We start from the raw sequence: 18641 nt of genomic DNA on the forward strand, positions 1-18641 counted from the left end.
CTTCTTTTGGGTCCACACTTTGCCGCGTCATTTATTGCTGTTTTGTCTTCAATTTCAGATAATCACGATTCTTCATTTTATAAGATCTTCAATTTACATTTCCCAATTTCCTCCTCTTTGAACTCCGTGCCATTTAACTCTCTTTTTTCTCTCCCCTAAATTCCTAATTTTCTTTTCCTGATTCTGCAAAAATGACAATTTCTTCTACAAATAAAGGTTAGTTTTCATTCTAAGATCATGATTTTTCTTTTTTTTTTTTTTTAAATTAATTTCTGGTGAATGTATTCAATTGCATGAATTTTAATTTTCAAGATCATGAAATTTACGATATTTTTTATGCAACTTTTTGGCATTATATTTGATATCATAATTGTCTACCAAATTCGACGTTTTGTGGTTTGTTTTCGATTTTACACTGTGAAATGGAATTTTGTTTAGCTGACTCATAAACATACACCAATCTATTCATCTTCAAAGTTGATGTTTAAATTCTTCTAATTTTGAAAAAATAAATACTGTACTGTTTCATTGGCTTTAAATTAATTAATTATTGTTTTTGTTCAATTTATTTTATTGTAAATTAATGCTAATTAATATTGCTTGGCTTTGGCAAATGGCAATTACTTGGTTTCGTTTGGGATACGATTTTGACTTGAATGTAAATACGAGTACTATTATTGATTTCAATGTATTATTGACTTTGAATGTTTTGATGATTAAGACTAAGGCTATGTTCAATTCACCTTATCCGAAATATTCTAATATGATCAAATCTGGTTTGCTTTAATTTTCAGATTTGGCTAAACTTTAATTTATTTGCAAACTATTTAAACTATATTATATACTTATAGAAAAAGATGTCGTGAAATTTGTATTAATGTATATTTTTCAAATATGAAGTTTTCATAATTTTTTTTAGTTATGGAGCTAGATATTTAGTGAGTATCAAGTAAATGCACATGAAAAGATCAAATTTGATCTAATCTGGTCTGATTTGATCAATTTTGAAACCAGCAAACCTTTGCTTAAATAAGCCAAATTGAAGTAGCCTAATTATATGGACTATCCTGCTTTTCAGTACATGCGGAGTTTGTAATGATCCCTATTAACTTAAGTTACGGCCTGTTTGTTTCATCTTATTTTAGCTTTGATAAATAAGTTTAGAAAAAAATAAAAAATAGCTTTCGGTAGTTGAGTAATTTTTATCACTTTAATTGTTGATTGGATGCTGTGATGTTTGCCTACTAGGTGACTCACTAAAGGATGCGAGGAGTTCGTATTTCAATCTGCCACCACTTGATATATCAAAAGCATTCCCCCAAGCAAAATCTGCATCCATATTTCCTCCTTGTGGTGAGATTGTTATTCTTCATTCCTGTAAAGTTCTGATAAATTTTAATTGATTGCGAACTTTGTAATGCCTTAGGTACCATATGTCCTTAGGTCACCCATGTGTAACATATATTTTTTTTGGGAATGAAAATTAATACTTGTATAATAATGTAAAATATCACAGTTGCTAAGTTTAGAATCAATTTAAATTTCTAGTCATATACTGGTAGATGATAATGCATAGAATTGAAGGAGAGAATAGAGTAATTTGTAGAATTTCATGTCCTTATTATCCCCTTAGGACAATCGAAAAATATTAATAGAAAAGAGTTGGAAAGTGGAACCTTAGAATTTACAAAGTTGTAAAGTATTCTAGTGCAGTTTACGAAATCATGGCTTCATAGTTGATGATATTGCTTTAATCTTTGGATGAGGTCTTTCAGATGCATGTGTTTCTTATTCTTTTTGAATTCCAATATCTTTTATTCTGTTAAAACTCTATTCGTTTTTACAAATTATCCAAGTCTTGCCTCAATTTTTATCTTACGTAGTGGATTTAGGTAATTTTATAATTGTAATGCATTCAAAGAATCATTTCAGTATACTATCGAACAAGTTACAAGTTAGATATGGGATTACTTGAGCCATTTTATTGTATGCATCCATCCTATCTAAGAATCTACCTACACTAAAAGCAGTCTAGAAAGAGGAAGAAGTTATAAGGATTAGTCATTTAGTTAATTGTTAAATAGTGTATTTATACCCAAATATACATTCAAGCAAATACTCATTTCCAGATTAAAACTCATATTCACTTGGGAAACTAAACATGCTTCCCCCAAGATTAAATAATTCAGTATAATGCTGAGATTGATTTGTTGAATGGCCATGAACCTAAAAATAGACGGATTCTTGTTGTAGAGTGCCATAATTTAGACTGTTTCTCTCATTTTTTTTTCTGTAATTGGTCACAAGTTGTCATTTATAGTCTCAATCTATTTTAGTAGTTTTCCTCTAATAAACTGTACTTAATCTACTTATCACTTTTGTGACACATAAGGCTTAAAACATGCACAAAAATGTTCATAAAGGAGGCAATTGTGGGTATTAGAGGTTTTTGCTGGCTGGATCAATTAATGAACTGTCTTATTCCATTTACTTTCGAACTTATGTTCCTTTATGTCTGCATCAGTTACAGGCTTTTCTCTATATTCACCAATATAGTTAACATTTTTTTTTAAAAAAATATCCTACTCAGCTATCTTCCTTTGATTTCTTTGCTAAATTAGTCTCATTCTAGATGTTTATTTATTTATTCTTCCCCGTGCCTCCTTTGGATTGCAGCATCTGACTATTATCAATTTGATGATCTGCTGAATGATGAGGAGAGGGCTATTCGTACAAAAGTTAGAGAGTGTATGGAAAAAGAAGTAGCTCCTATCATGGCAGAGGTGTTTACCTTTACCTAGTAACTTTGATCCCTACCAGCATGGCCTTTTATTGGTCATTATGTAATAAATAATTCTAACATCTTTATATTATCTTTAGTTGCCAAATTAAGCAAGAAATGTAACACTATTTGTTTATTGCAGTATTGGGAAAGAGCTGAGTTTCCATTCCAGATTATTCCAAAGTTGGGGGCCTTGCATGTTGCTGGGGGGAGTATTAAGGTAATTAATATACATTGGGTTTGACTTTCTTTTGTTGTGACCACCTTAAATGAGGTATTCACAAGTTTCAGTGCTTAGGGTTATGGTTGCCCTGGTCTTTCCATTACCGGAAATGCTATTGCCACGGCTGAGATTGCTAGGGTTGATGCTAGTTGTTCAACATTCATATTGGTGCATTCTTCTCTGGCAATGCTTACAATTGGTGACCTCCTCAACTTTTGTATATATAAACTTATTTTTCTAGCTGTTTGATAAACTTGCAATTTCAGTACATATCATGTCTCTTATTTAGGTTTATTGGGAGGCAATATCTGATTAATAATTTACTTTTGGTAACATTGTGGTGTCTGTTGAGATAGCATTGTGTGGCTCAGAAGATCAAAAGAAGAATTATTTGCCTTCCTTGGCACAGTTGAAAACTATAGCATGTTGGGTAAGGTTCCCCTCTGCTGCCATTCATTAATTTAGCTGGCTATTGGAACTTATGCATATAATCTTTCTCATTTCCTTTGTCTGTCAGGCATTGACTGAGCCTGACAATGGAAGTGATGCAAGTGGTCTGCAAACAACTGCTACAAAGGTTTAAAATCCCTTTTTTCTCAATGCATTTCCTGTTCCTTTCTCAAGAGGCACGTCTGATTGTAGCCATTTATAGGTTGCTGGAGGCTGGATATTGGAAGGTCAAAAGCGCTGGATAGGTAATAGCACATTTGCAGACTTACTCATCATATTTGCTAGGAACACTGCAACAAATCAGATAAATGGGTAAGTGTGAAAATCCTCTAAAATATTGAGTAATTTAATCCTTTGACAGGATCCTTGAAAGAAAAAATTATTGGTTAATGTTAAAGAGCTGAAAAAAATTTGTAGAACTTTTGCCAAAGTTTGCATTTAGACAAATACTGAAGAATTTGTAAGAATTTGCTTTAAGGGTTTGGATTATGGTCTTAGGGACAAGTATCTAAAGTGTTCGACACTTGGGATTGCATGGGATGTTATGTGGCATCTAAGTGCGAACAATTGATTATCTGTTGGAATTGTTAGAATCTTACTGAATCTGATTATGGTTGATTGAGTGATGAGCATTACTTTCTATCAAATGTCTCTATTACTACTGAATATATACTTGGAGAATGCCCCTTCTCTGTCCTTGATGCCTTCCCTTATTGCTGCTGCAACATCTTGCTCTTCCCTTGCCAGATAGTTTGGCAGTACCACATTAGACAACAGCCTGTCCATTGTCAATGAAATATGTGTATTTCTATTCTCTGACTTTTAATTGACCTTTGACTAAATTGTAATGGTTATTAATTGCTATATACCTATTAAAGTGTCGTGAAGTAGCATGCAATTGTTTTTGTAATTAATCAAAGGTCAATTTGTATACTCGATCTTCCTTGCCTTTAATCAAAGGTTTTGGGCTATGATGATATTAATTTTAATGTATGATGTTAGCAGAACAATGAGTCTTCAACCAAAGCCTTGTGTGTCTAAACTGTCACTAAGGCCTCTGGCTCCCAGTTAAATGATTGACAATATTTTGTAGACTTGTTTTCTTCAAAGCTCTGCTATTTCTTTCTGCTTGCCAGAGGTTTTGAAAATGGTTGATGAGTCCATGCTTTTAGTGAATATTTTATATCACTTTTCATCGAGGACTTGGGAAATCTGTTGCTGAAGCTGTCACTGTTGTAATATGTGGGATGGGGGGAAACACAGGTGGAGAAAAATTGAAAAACAGTATGATCTACATAAGGAAGTTACAGCACATGTATTATGGTTTTGGTAATTTAAACAAGATACTTCTAGGTTTGTGATATTTGACCAATGCTCTGGGATCCTCTTGAATCTCTACACATGAGGGTATCTAAATGCATGTCCCATTAAACTTAGATGACATGTTCCCTTCAAAATATAGAAACACAATTTAAATTAGACTTTAAGTCTGACCCTCAAATCTTGGCCCATTTGTGCAAAGTGAGGAAGAAGGAACTTGCTTTGTGATATGATAGTGTTTGCTGAATCAATTGTCTTAAAATTATCTGTAAAAGGCAGTATATAAAGGTAGTTCCCATAATATTATGATAGTCAGAGCATGCTTAACTTTTTAAGTGCACAATTTTGCCATCAAAGGTTATAAATTCTCCTCTTTTTCACATGATAGGGGATATACTTCTTAATATTATCGGATGAGGTTAATTTACCTGTTCATGATACATCACCTGATCACCAACTTGAATGGTCTAAGAGGTCAAGATGTAAGAAGCCATACCTTTGGCTCAGAGTTCAGAATAAAATAATGTTGGGATTGTGTAAAGTTTAACATCATTCCACAGTCGCCTTGTAATAATTTGAAAAAGCTCGCGTATCAATCTTAATCTGAATTTAATCTCGATTGTTTGGTGCAACAAGAGCTTGATGTTGGACCCAGTGTAGTTTTAACTCGTTGATATCCATACTACTCGTCCTCTTTCCCCTGTTCTCTTATCAACAGTCCACTCTCCACAGATACATTGTCAAAAAGGATTCACCTGGGCTCACTGCTACAAAAATTGAGAACAAGATAGGCTTGCGGATTGTTCAGAATGGAGATATAGTCCTAAAGAAGGTTTTTGTCCCTGATGAGGATAGGCTACCTGGTGTCAATTCTTTCCAAGACACAAATAAGGTAATGGAGGGTACATAACTTCAGTTACTGAATGTCCTTACTCTTGTTTTGTATCATGTTCCTTGTTCTGATTAGGATCTTGCAGGTGAAGAGAATAAATAAGTTGGAGAATTAATGTGGGTTCATTATGTTTCTAATTCTGAGAGAGCTTTGCTATAGACTCACCTCTCAACTCAAGCAATGAAACAGTAACACACAAGGAAATAGGAGAAAGGCTTGATCTTTGATTAATATGGAGATGGAGATTACAAGCTACAACTTATACTAGGAAGAGATAACTAATATAAAGATTGAATCTTGCACTATTCTACTTCTACTGATAATTCTAGAATAACATCAAAAACGGCATAACCTTCCCATACCCTACTCTCTCCTTTTTATATCAAGCATTTACAATCATCAGTTTGTCTTCTACTGCCTATGTGGCTTGCACAGAATTTCAGACCTCCTCCCACAATTCTTAGTGGTCATTTTTTGTCTTGTTGTTGCTGTCATATGGCTGCTCTGCTTGTGCTCTGTTTGTGTCCTGTGCTGCTGATTTGTGCCTTCGCATATACACCTTGAATGGCTGCTGCGGCTGACTCACTTGGTCCATAGCTTGCTTTTGCTGCTCTCTAGCTATTTATGAATATTTGTAACTTATGTCAGAATATAAAACCTGAATCAGATTATTAAAGCGAGGGTAAAGAACTTGATTATTTTCAGCTTTTGGTTGTTTTTGCTGATTTTCCTGTTCTACTCAACTTAATGATTTGAAATGATTGGCAGATCGTTTGCCAGGCATTTGTTAGGAGATCTAGCCACTGAGGTTTTCTCTTGCTTAAATGCTAAGAAGTGGGGAGGGGGGTAAGCCTAATGCACATAATGTTCATTATGTTCTTGGGTACTCTGGTAGTTAGCTCTACCCAAGGCTATTGTTGCTCGTTATGGATTCCTTTTACTCATTTAGAGCAATTAAAATGAGTAAATAATTTACCCTGGAAAACCTAAGAACTTGTACTTTACACGTCACTGTTATAATTATTACTAAAACAAGCGACTGCTGACATTATTGATTGACATGTGCCAGCTTCTTATGAAAATTTTTCCTGCCTTAATTACTTATGACATCATTTTTTTTAGTCCTTCCAAGTTCCAAAACTAAGAAAATATTGGTTTCAAGAAGGATGCCCCACTATCTTGACAGCCAGATGATTTTCTCCTATGGAAGCATGATGGAATTGGGCCTAAAAAAGTCATTCAGGTTTGCGCGGGAAGGAGGCCTAGAAAAGGTCAGCAGGCAAATAAAAAAAACTTGACCGAAAAGATTGAAAAAATAGGTCATTTGCAAACATACTTTCAAAAAAAAAAAAGGTCATTTGCAAACATTGATGAAGGATTCCTCTGGTGAGATTATGCCTACACATTTCCCAAGTAAAGAATAATGATTATCCTCTAAGAAACCTATTTAAATAATGCAACATTAATCTAGCTGAGGGATATTGGTTGTCTTTTTTAAGAAAATATCATAACATTTTTCGGTTCTTCCATTAAATTGCATTAGTGATTCAGTATTTCAGTGTACAGTGTACATAGCCAGCTGAGTAGCCTCATCTGGGGCATCGGTGGAGGCGAGGCAACCAGCTGTACCACTTGCAGACTGCTGTGCCTCGGTGCTCTCTGATTGGACCATAGTGCCTTTTGTTGCTTTGTACCTCAGATGCACTTTTTAAAGCTAAGGTGCATTTGGTAGGGGATGGGGGAATGAATATGATGCTTAAATTTTAATGAGTGTCAAACGTAGTTATGGATTTAAGAATTTGACATTGAAAACTTGAAACTTGACTGAGATATGGTTACAAGGGGCCAATGTTTTTAATGGACACTTGGATTCAGGATCTATCATCCACCTTTTAAGTAGCATCTAAATATGAAATTCCTTGCTGATTTAGCAATGGCTGTTGGCTGCCTAATGTGATCTCTTTGATGGGCTGGCTAATAAATAAGGATGAAAGGAGAGCAAAGTGAGGTCACGGAAGGCAACTTGACCTGTTACCTGAAGTAGGGTTTATCAAGTTTCTATACAAACTCAATAGCAGTAGGAAAATGCCTTTGGTGCTTAGTTATTCTGTAAATCTGCTGAAAAATTGTTAAATTTATTGTTCATTTTGCAATTATGTGACGCAATTCTCTTGATGTGAGCAGGTACTTGCAGTTTCACGGGTCATGGTTGCTTGGCAACCCATTGGCATTTCCATGGGTGTTTATGACATGTGTCTCAGGTATTCTGATGATTTACTGATATTTATGTACGGAATGGTAGTTCCCTAACATGCTAGCATTACTTGGACTGAATATTGCTCCTGAAGGTACTTAAAAGAGAGGAAACAATTTGGTGCACCATTGGCAGCATTCCAAATAAATCAGCAAAAGCTTGTGCAGATGTTGGGAAATGTTCAGGCAATGTTTCTTGTTGGTTGGCGCCTTTGTAAATTGTACGAGAGTGGAAAAATGTCCCCTGGCCATGCAAGCTTGGGAAAGGTGAATTTAGTTCACAAGCTATGATTATCCAAAGTCTTTTGACAGCTGTTCTAATGACAATTTCCTCTGTGAATATATCAGTCATGGATCTCCGTCAAGGCAAGAGAGACAGTTGCTCTTGGTCGCGAATTACTAGGAGGCAATGGAATCCTTGCCGATTTTCTTGTTGCAAAGGTCTTGTACTTGTCCTACTTTCAGTACTTTGCGTTGTCTTGCCTATATATTGTCTATCATGTCCTTTTTGAAGATTGTGGGAAAAATAATTTACATTGGAGTTTTATTATATATATGAACTAAATGTCAATTCTTTTGATGCTAAAGATGTAAGAAAGTTAATTATTAATTCTTGCTTAACAGAACATGTCAGCTGACTCTTTATTTCCCAATAGTTAGTCAATTGGCAGAAAAGAGTATATAGTATATTTATATATCGTATTGTATGTCTTAATTTGATTTACTTGTCTTTGTGAAATCATGCGCACTAGCTGCTCCTTCCGCTTTATGGTTGAAAGGACCTGATGTGCTTAGCGAATGAATATAAGCCTTGCTTCAATCATTTTATTGATGATAAATGTAGCTTATGACATTTCTAATGTTGTAAGTGGTTAATTTGTTGTCTCGTCTCCTTGTTCCAGATGTTCCTTGGTTCCGATTGTATTAATTCATTTTCAGGTTTCTTAGTGATGTTTTTCTTGTGCATTGCTGAAACTTGAATGTTAAATTATCATGAATAAAATTGAGGGGTACTACTTCTAACAAGAGTACTGAATTTATCTGATATGGGCCTCCAATGGTTGTCAAATTGTTGGTCAGATCCAGATCCCATCTCCACGAAAATCTGAGAAACTTGCTGGCCAATTCTTTTCCGGCTGGCTCTCTTTCTTTTTGTCTTTCCATTTATTACCATTAGTTAATTAGTTTTCCCCTGAACAATTTTGTCTCATGATTTGTATGGTTTTATTTGCAACAAAATATAAAGTATTCCCCCCGTTTGTTATAAATGGGAAATTTTTTATCCTGTCCTAAATTATACTGTAATGGAAATGCAATCTAATAGCTGGAATTTCAAGTGTAAAGATGACTTGCTTACTGCTAGAGGAATATGTTGCAGTATTGTCAGATTATTTATGTTATCTGTACTTGCCAGATCCCTTGCCATTAGTAAGCAACATTGAACAGGATAGCTTTCTGTGCTTTGAAGATGAGTATTGGTAACATGTAGACCTAAAACTCTGGCAATGACGAGAAGGGAGTATGATGGAGTTGTTCAAATTTGTGATCTTGGCAAGTTAACTGATAGATAATTCAGATCTGCTGTAGGGTGAGGGAAAATGGATAGGAGAGAGAAACTAACAGATCAAGAGAGATCCTTTTATGGCTTAATTTTCAAGCATGAGACCTTTAAATTACTTTCTGCTTTGTGACTTAGTCCCTGTGTCTGCTGGACTGATTTGTCAATCAAAATGTCAAATACCTGTCTTCTACATCCAAATCCATTGAACGTATTATTCTTGAGTTCAAAATCAACTTTTGGATATTTTGTTATGATAGGAAGACCATTTCCTTGTGACAGTTCTTTATCTTGTGTTTCACTAAGCAGTCTTTCCTGTATTTTATTATTTCTGACACTGCAATTTCCAGGCATTCTGTGACCTTGAGCCCATCTACACATATGAAGGAACATATGACATCAACTCATTGGTGACAGCAAGGGAAGTCACTGGTATTCCCAGCTTCAAACCTGCTGCAAGGAGTCGCTTATAGTGCATGTAAACATTTCTCTTTGCTTCTTTGATTTGTTTTCTGCTTTATATATATGTTCTGCTCTTGCTATTTTTGCTGCTTGCTAAAATCTTCAAACCAAGTGGAATGTCAGATAAAATAGAGACAAGTTTGGCTGGCAGTGAAACTAAAAGTCTATATTTTGTTATTCAACAAGAGATGTAAGAACTCAAAAATCAGAAAATATGAAAATACAACATGGCTATGGCCTGTGGCATGTGATGTGTCAAAGTTCGAGATGAGTTTTTTTTTTTAAAAAAAATAATCTGCTACACTCTAATATGTTCAGCAATTGGCTTTCCTATGTCAAAGTTAAACTTTGACCATCGTTTTTAAATTAATATATGCAATTTATCATTTGGGATCTTGTTAACTTCGTTTCAAATAATATTCTTGAAATTTAATATATATGATTTTTTTAGTCAACGCATATTGAATATTTTAAAAATCAAAGATGTGTCTTGGAGATTGTGAAAGTTCTATGTTGCTTGTATTAAAGAACGGATGAAGTATATACAACTAATACAAGTAGTACAACACTTGATGAAAGGCCATTTATGCTAAAAATACGAACTTGTTGCTTGAACTTTAATCCTATATATTTTTCTATTTACTGCTTAGTATGGGAAGAGGAATAATAGCACTGCTAAGCTCAAATTTGTCCAGTGTTAAGGGTAGCATTGTCAACTATATAATGTTGTAATAAAATGCATCAGGAATTTTGTATTGAGAAAGTTCAATCACGTTTGAGGATAGTTAGATCCCCATACCCAGTACCCGCTTTCAGTTGGTGGAGCTAAAGTGGGTACCATAAGCAAAATGGTATTGTTTGTTGCAGCTTCAACAAAAAGTGCTAGATCTATGTATGCCTCTTTCCAAAGTGAGTGTTAAAAACAGAATGTTCTTTCTTTATTTTTTTTTTTTTTAAAGAAAACAGTTCTTGGATGTGCAAAAATTGGGCATACAACAATACTAGTTTTAGAGAGCCTAGCTTGAGCCTGTTACCTTATTAGTTCAATTAGTGCCTGAAATGTGCTCTAAGCTCAGTTGTATTTTTGTAATTGTAAAGATGTAAATTAATCAAACTCTAGAGGAACCCTAAGCTCACTTAACAAAGCAAAATTCGAATATGTACAGCCGTAGAGGTGTAGTAGCTCCTCTTGATTCAGGCAGTGTTTTATTGGTGGTTATCCTATATTTAACACTTCTTTAACCGAGAATTTACTGGTTTACTGATAAGGTTGAAAACCTTATCTACAGATTAATCTGTAATATAGCTCGAAACAGAACAATGGTGATAGAGAAGAAGAACAGGAAACGGTGAGGGAGGAAGAAGAAGAAGAAATAGAGAGAGAGAGAGAAGAGAGATAGAGGAAGTTTGTTGTAATCATTCATTGAATTGTGATCCTTTCATTACAACACTAAATACCAGCTAAGCAACTCAAGATTCCCTTAACAAAACCGTAACAAACTTGCTAAAGGACAAAAGCTGTTATAACAACTTTTCCCGCCCAAAACTTAACACAAAGTATAAATTTGTTATTTGCATAATTCATTCTGTATCATACCTTCCCCCATCAAAAAGACTTCTCCTCAAGTCCAAGGTAGGAAACCAGGAAACTGAGCTTGAAAATCAATCTTAGGCATCCAAGTAGCCTCATGAGCAGGTAAGCCAGACCAATGAATCAAGAGCTGGTCTTGAGGGTGTCCTGCAACCTGAATCACCCTAGAATCCAAAATAGCTGCAGGCTTCTGAACAGCAGAAGGAGATGTGTCATTCCAATCTGGAATCAAAGCCACAGTAGGCAAAGGACCATGAAAAGCTTTCAACTGAGGCACATGAAAAACATCATGGACTCTAGCATGAGATGGCAGCTGCAATTTGTAAGCCACTTTGCCAATTTGAGCAATGACCTGAAATGGCCCAAAGAACCTGGCAGCAAGTTTTCGATTACTGCGATGCTGAACTGACTACTGCCTATACCCCTGTAACTTCAACCACACCCAAGCTCCTACAGCAAAACTTCTCTCAGACCTCTTTAAGTCAGCTTGAACTTTCATTCTGTTATGTGCCTTCAGCAAATTCAGTTTCAAAATAGAAATCATTTCTTCTCTTCTAATCATACACCTGTTTACCAACTCATTGTTTGATTCACCAGGTAAATAAGGTAAGTGAAGAGGAGGGGGTTGATTATACACAATTTCATAGGGGGTGAGCTTAGCAGAACTGTGAAAATGGGTGTTATACCACCACTCAGCAAGTGGTAGATACTTGCACCACTCCTAGGTCTATCACTGGAAACACACCTCAAATAGGCTTCAAGGCACCTATTTATCACCTCAGTCTGTCCATCAGTCTCAGGATGGTAAGATGATGACAACAAGAACTCAGCATCACAAAGAGTAAACAGCCCTTTCCAAAATTGGCTCAGAAAAATAGGGTCCCTGTCACTTACAATACTTCTAGGCCACCCATGGAGCTTAAAAACATAGTCAAGGTAAGCTTGAGCAACCTCTACAGCAGAAAAATGATGCTTCAAAGCTATAAAATGAGCATACTTGCTCAATCTGTCAACCACCACAAAAATCCACAAAAATGACAGACATACCCATAGACTAAGGCAAACCAGTAATAAAATCCATTGAAATGTCGGTCCATATCAAGTCAGGAATAGGTAAAGGCTGTAGTTTACCAGGCTCAGCAAAGGTATCATATTTTGAAGCCTGGCATGTAACACACTTTCTCACAAACTGACTCACATCCTTAGCCATCCCTTTCCAATAAAAAATGCCTTGTAATCTCTTCAATGTTTTGTCTCTTCCAAAATGACCAGCTTCTAAGGAAGCATGTTGCCAATTGAGCAATTTCATCCTTAGACTCTCATCAGACCCAACCACAATCTTGCCATGTCTCTTGATTAGACCATTCTGTAAGCAGTAACCTGGAGTAGAAACAGAACCACTAGAAAGGGATTGAAAAAGAGATTTAGTGTTATCATTAAGAGCATGACTGGCTTGGATCAAGGTAGCTAGATCAGAATCTACAACTGAAATAGCTAATAACAATATGCCAGATCCCTGTAATCTAGACAAAGCATCAATAGCAAGATTATCCTTCCCATCCCTGTACTGTATCTCATAATCAAATCCCATTAGTTTTGACAGCCAAAACTGCTGAAATGGGGTTGATATCTTTTGCTTTAGCAACCATTTTAAGCTCTTCTGATCAATTCTGACCAAAAAATGAGAACCAGTCAAGTATTGTTCCCATTTCTGAACTGCAAAAACCATGGCAAGCAGTTCTTTTTCATAGACAGATTACCTTTGCCACTTAGGACCCAAAGACTTACTGATAAAACCAAGAGGATGATCTTCCCGCATTAAGACAGCACCAATGCCTGTTTTTGAAGCATCTGTCTCAATGACAAATTGCTTAGAGAAATCAGGGACAGCTAACACAGGAGCACTAGTTAAAGCCTCTTTGAGAGAAGAGAAAGCAGCTTGAGCAATATCAGTCCACTCAAATGCTCCTTTCTTTAACAAGTCAGTCAAAGGTCTGCGAAGAGTAGCATATCCTTTGATGAATTTTCTGTAATAACCAGCTAGGCCTAGAAAACCCCTTAGTTCTTTCACACTAGCAGGAACAGGCCAAGAAATTACAGCATCAACTTTTGCTGGATCAGTTTCCACTCCCTTTACAGAAATGAAATGACCCAAGTACTCTACTCTAGAAGTAACAAATGAACACTTACTCAATTTAGCATATAAAGAATGTTGCAGCATTAAAGAGAAGACAATATTAAGATGTTGCCAGTGCTCATCTAAGCTCTTACTATAGACCAAAATATCATCAAAGAAGACCAACACACATTTCCTTAACACAGGCTTAAAGACTGAATTCATCCAACTCTGAAAAGAGGAGGGAGCATTTGTCAAGCCAAAGGGCATGACCAAAAACTCATAGTGTCCCTCATGAGTTTTGAAAGCAGTTTTGAACACATCATTAGGGTGAATTCTCAATTGATGATAGCAGCTCTGAGGTCTAGCTTACTGAAAACAACAGCCCAGCCAACTCATCAATAAGTTCATCCAAAACTGGACTTGGGAACTTATTTTTCACAGTTTTTTTGTTCAATTCTCTATAGTCAACACATAACCTCCATGTTCCATCCTTTTTACCCACTAGCACTACTGGAGAAGCAAAGGGACTAGAGCTGGCTGAATAATGCCCCTTTCAAGCATTTCATTCACCAACTGCTCAATGATATATCTTTTTGCTTGAGAGGGTATCTATATGGCCTGATATTGACTGATATTGACTGCCCTGCTACCAGGATCCAATGGAATCCTGTGATCAAACACACCTCTACTAGGTGGTAAGGAATTAGGTTCCTCAAAAATACTAGCAAACTGAGTTTTAAGCTGCTGCAACTGCTCAGGATCATCAACAACTGAAACAAACCAGGTAAAACAGGCTGTGCTATATCAGTAACCTGCATTAAACAGAACTGAGCAGCCTGCTGAAATAACTTAGAAGATGGCCCACTCTCAGTCACCTTTAACTTAGCAGCAGGGATACCTTTCAGCTCAACCAAGTCATTATTACAGTAAAATTGCATTGTGAGTTGCCTGAAATTCCAGGAAATAGAACCAAGAGTACTTAACCATTGCACACCTAAAACCATGTCACAGCTCCCCAATGCAATTAACATGACATCAGCCACAAAATCATGACCCCCAAGAGACCAACAGAAATTCCCGCAGACAGAATTACATAGTAAATTGTTGTCATCAGCAACTGTGACAAACAGTCCAGCAATAGGTTCCACCTTGCACCCCAAAGACATAGCCAATTGGCTATCCAAGAAATTATGAGTGCTGCCTGAGTCAATTAAAGTCTGCAAAGGCCTATCACCCACCAAAGCTTTGACTCTCATTGTGTGAAAATTCTGACTACCAGTTAGAGCACTCAATGAAATGCTTGGATCAAAGTCAAATTCAGTCTCAAAAGCATATACATCATCATAATCATTGTCCTCCATCCCAACTGAACCTGGAATTTCTACAGTGAAGAGTTGAGGTTCAATCTCATCAAATTCAGTTGAACTTGGAATTTCTACAGTGAAAAGTTGGGGTTCTTTAAACTGACAAACATGGTTCTTATCATATGGTGCATCACAGTATTAGCAAAGACCCTTGGCAATTTTCTCTGCTCTTACCTCAGCAAGAACATATCTAGGTCGTTGAAAGGGTTTTGTGGTTGATTTAGAGAAGGGAAATGGCTTGTTTGGTGGGGTGGGTAAAAGTGGTGGTTTAGAGGAGTTGACAGGAAAGGAAGGCTGTTGGTTCTTTGGTGTGACAAATGAGTTAGGCTGGGAAAATTTAGTGGAATTGATCGAGATAGATTCAGTTTGTAATCTAGCATACTGAATTGCAGAAGCAATGGATTGAGGCTTAAAAGCCTTTACAAATGGTCTAATAGCAGGTTTCAGACCACCTATAAAACACTCTAGCAAATACCTCTCAGGAAGCACATAACCGTGCTGCAGCATAACAGCTCTTAAGTTCTCAAATGCATCAACATAAGACTCAATACTACCAGATTGCTGTAACTTATTAAATTCTTCCACAACATTCACCCCAACATCATCCTTAAAACGGCTATTGACATCAAGGACAAAATCATTCCAATCAACAGAGGATCTAGAAGACATGTAACTAGTCACCCAGTTTTCAGCCTTATCAATCATATTAAGAGATGCTAGATCAAATTTTTTATCATCAGGAATTTTGCATAGAGTAAAATATTTACAGCATTTTTTTATCCAAATTCTAGGATTTGAACCATCAAATTTAGGGAAATCAAGCTTAGGAGAATACCCCAATCTAGGTGGAAGAGAGCGATCCTCAGATCTAGGTGATCTGAAATCAGTGATTTGATCCTTCAGAGACTGAATCATGTGCAAAATATCCTCAAACTTCCGATTAGAGTCCTGCGAAAGGTCCTCCAGCTTCTGATCAGTAGCCAGAGAATGTGTCTCCAAACGTTTCTCAGCTTCCATTCTGGTCACCCGAGTCGAGAGTGTAGGTGCCAGAATGCAGAGCGGGCAGCGTCTGCTCTAATACCACTGATAAGGTTGAAAACCTTATCTACAGATTAATCTGTAATTTAGCTCGAAACAGAACAATGGTGATAGAGAAGAAGAACAGGAAACGGTGAGGGAGGAAGAAGAAGAAGAAATAGAGAGAGAAGAGAGATAGAGGAAGTTTGTTGTAATCATTCATTGAATTGTGATCCTTTCATTACAACACTAAATACCAGCTAAGCAACTCAAGATTCCCTTAACAAAACCGTAACAAACTTGCTAAAGGACAAAAGCTGTTATAACAACTTTTCCCGCCCAAAACTTAATACAAAGTATAAATTTGTTATTTGCATAATTCATCCTGTATCATTTACTGTATTTGTGCGAGAAGCAGTTATAAATTGATTTTTGTTTGAACTGGAGATGTATTAATTTAGTTAGCAGTTGTTTAGAACCCCACGATGTGGTTTATCTGCTGTGTTTGGCTTCTTTCCATCCTCTTCTTAACGGGCATGATTGATTTTTGAAATTCCTTAATCAGCTTATGTTTTTTTGCAAATACTCTTGTATTTTCAATGGTGTGTCCAAGCTCATATATTTAGATTTTTGCGACTTGCGAGGCTTGCACCTTGTATACCACATTCGAACATGTTAAGTTTGTAAATGCAGGCTGCTAATTTAATCATGATCCTTGCTGCAAAATTCATACATTATTTATCTAAAAATAAATAAATGTTGTTCTTTGGCTCATTGTTCTCTGTAAACTTTGCCTTGACATTTGTTTTTTACTATGTGCATTTCAGGCTGCAGATATATCCTCACATACCCGAGAACGGACTAGTGAGCTAGGATGTTGCTGCTTGCTGAACCAAAAGAGCACTTTATATGATATGATCATGTACCTTAGTATGTCTATTAAAAATTGATAGAGAATATCCATAGAATATTCTCATCCTAAGTTTAGGATATATTTTGTGTAAGATTATCTTTGATATCTGTACATATCTTATAGTTACCTAATATGATTAGGTTTCTCATTGTAACCCTATAAATATTGATCAATAGAAATCACTCTGACTGAGGAGTTTATATTATCTGACATGGTATCACAGCTTAGGTTAGATCTTGGGATTGTTTGGATCTAAAATTTTCTCTTCCCCTGCCGGTGGGTTAGAAAATTAATCCCACCGGCGGGATTCACAAACAATTATACAAAACATAGTTTTATTTTGCTTCCGCGATTTAATTATGGAGTACGATGGTTGACCAGCCTGGCAGCTTCTCATGTGCTCCGACTTCCCACCACACACCAAAGATTTGTCCACCTCTACCTCTTGGTTCCCCACCTAATACGCCACCTTACTCACTCTCAGTCCTCCTCCTTTAGCCTAATCTGTGAGTGAATTGCAAGCTTGCATAACGTTTCGCCGTCTTGGTTAGTTGGTTGAACCAGACTCACGAACCACCTTTTTTGTTAGTCTTTTTCTCGATGTCGTTGTTGGCAGGATCTTCCTCAGCAACAGCACCACCACCAACAAAGTCGCCCTCCACCACCTTAATTAGTTGTTGTCTCGCTCACTCCGAGCCCCCTTCCCCAGCGGAGGTCATATTCTTTGGTTGGAGCCTTATTCAACTATTGTACAACAACTTAAAAGGAAGGTGTTGGATTATTTTTGCACTAGCAACAATTTTTTTTTTTTTTTTTTTTTTTTTTTTTTTTTTATTTTATTTTATTTTTGTCACAAGTGCATAGCCTCAACTTTGGTTATTTTTGGTGGAATTTATCTCCTTTTGTGGGTCAATTTTTTTTTTTTTTGAGGTAATTTTATCAAATGGTTAAGTGGTGGGATTTTAGTAGCTTCTTGAGCAAATTTATTTGCTTTTCTTCAACTGTGATTTCATGTAGTAGTGTAGTGTCTTCTTCCCGATGATAGTTTGATCCCTTAACTTCTTTTTCTCTGGATCTGCAACTTAGCCCAAGTCTGTGTGCGGCTCTTCTCCTTCTCCTCCGGCCTAGCAGTGCTTATCTCTACTCTACGTAGGTTGTGGTTGTTGCTTCTCGTCGTCATCACCGGCACATGTCTACTACTTCTCTTTTGATCATGGGTTATCATACTATCCTTACCGTTCGATGCGTGATTCAAATCCAGTCTGAGCATCCGATTTTCTCCTGCTTTGACTGCGGGGGTGTGATAGAGAATATCCATAGAATATTCTCATCCTAGGTTTAGGATATATTTTGTATAAGATTATCTTTGATATCTGTACATATCTTATAGTTACCTAATATGATTAGGTTTCTCATTGTAACCCTATAAATATTGATCAATGGAAATCACTCTGACCGAGGAGTTTATATTATCTAACAAAAAAAAAAAAAGTACCTTAATATGTTTGAAATCCTGTTGTTATACCTCTATGAAACACAAAGTAGGTGTTGGGATAGACAATTTACATGGAAATTACACTAAGAGACGATGTAATCAAGTATAGTTTTTAAACTTGTTTTTAGCAATGTTATCATGCTCCTATGTATCAAGCTGTTGTAAATTTGAAAGTATCAATCATTGCGTATTATTTGCAAAA

The 18641-nt window shown here is 36.2% G+C and overlaps 2 protein-coding genes across 2 annotated transcripts; one reads left to right on the plus strand and one right to left on the minus strand.

Moving 5' to 3' along the window:
- The first annotated feature begins 86 nt into the window (after nt 1-86).
- On the plus strand, nt 87-17149 carry LOC145598076 (acyl-coenzyme A oxidase 4, peroxisomal-like). The gene is made up of 14 exons (XM_081654376.1): nt 87-216; nt 1249-1353; nt 2677-2783; nt 2925-3002; nt 3081-3204; nt 3362-3435; nt 3523-3582; nt 3658-3767; nt 5508-5667; nt 7852-7928; nt 8016-8187; nt 8269-8361; nt 9829-9956; nt 16859-17149. Exons 1-13 carry the CDS (start codon nt 192-194, stop codon nt 9949-9951), a joined length of 1308 nt encoding a protein of 435 aa, XP_081510502.1. The 5' UTR covers nt 87-191; the 3' UTR covers nt 9952-9956; nt 16859-17149.
- LOC145596781 (uncharacterized) lies at nt 11563-16031 on the minus strand. The gene is made up of 8 exons (XM_081652979.1): nt 15189-16031; nt 14334-15113; nt 14021-14200; nt 13292-13878; nt 12597-13201; nt 12126-12511; nt 11974-12042; nt 11563-11883 (listed from the first exon to the last, which is right to left on the minus strand). Exons 1-8 carry the CDS (start codon nt 16029-16031, stop codon nt 11563-11565), a joined length of 3771 nt encoding a protein of 1256 aa, XP_081509105.1.
- Nucleotides 17150-18641: the final 1492 nt, after the last annotated feature.

This window comes from Chenopodium album, chromosome 20 (assembly GCF_948465745.1).
Source record: "Chenopodium album chromosome 20, dcCheAlbu1.1, whole genome shotgun sequence".
In the NCBI taxonomy this organism is placed as follows: Eukaryota; Viridiplantae; Streptophyta; class Magnoliopsida; order Caryophyllales; family Amaranthaceae; genus Chenopodium; species Chenopodium album.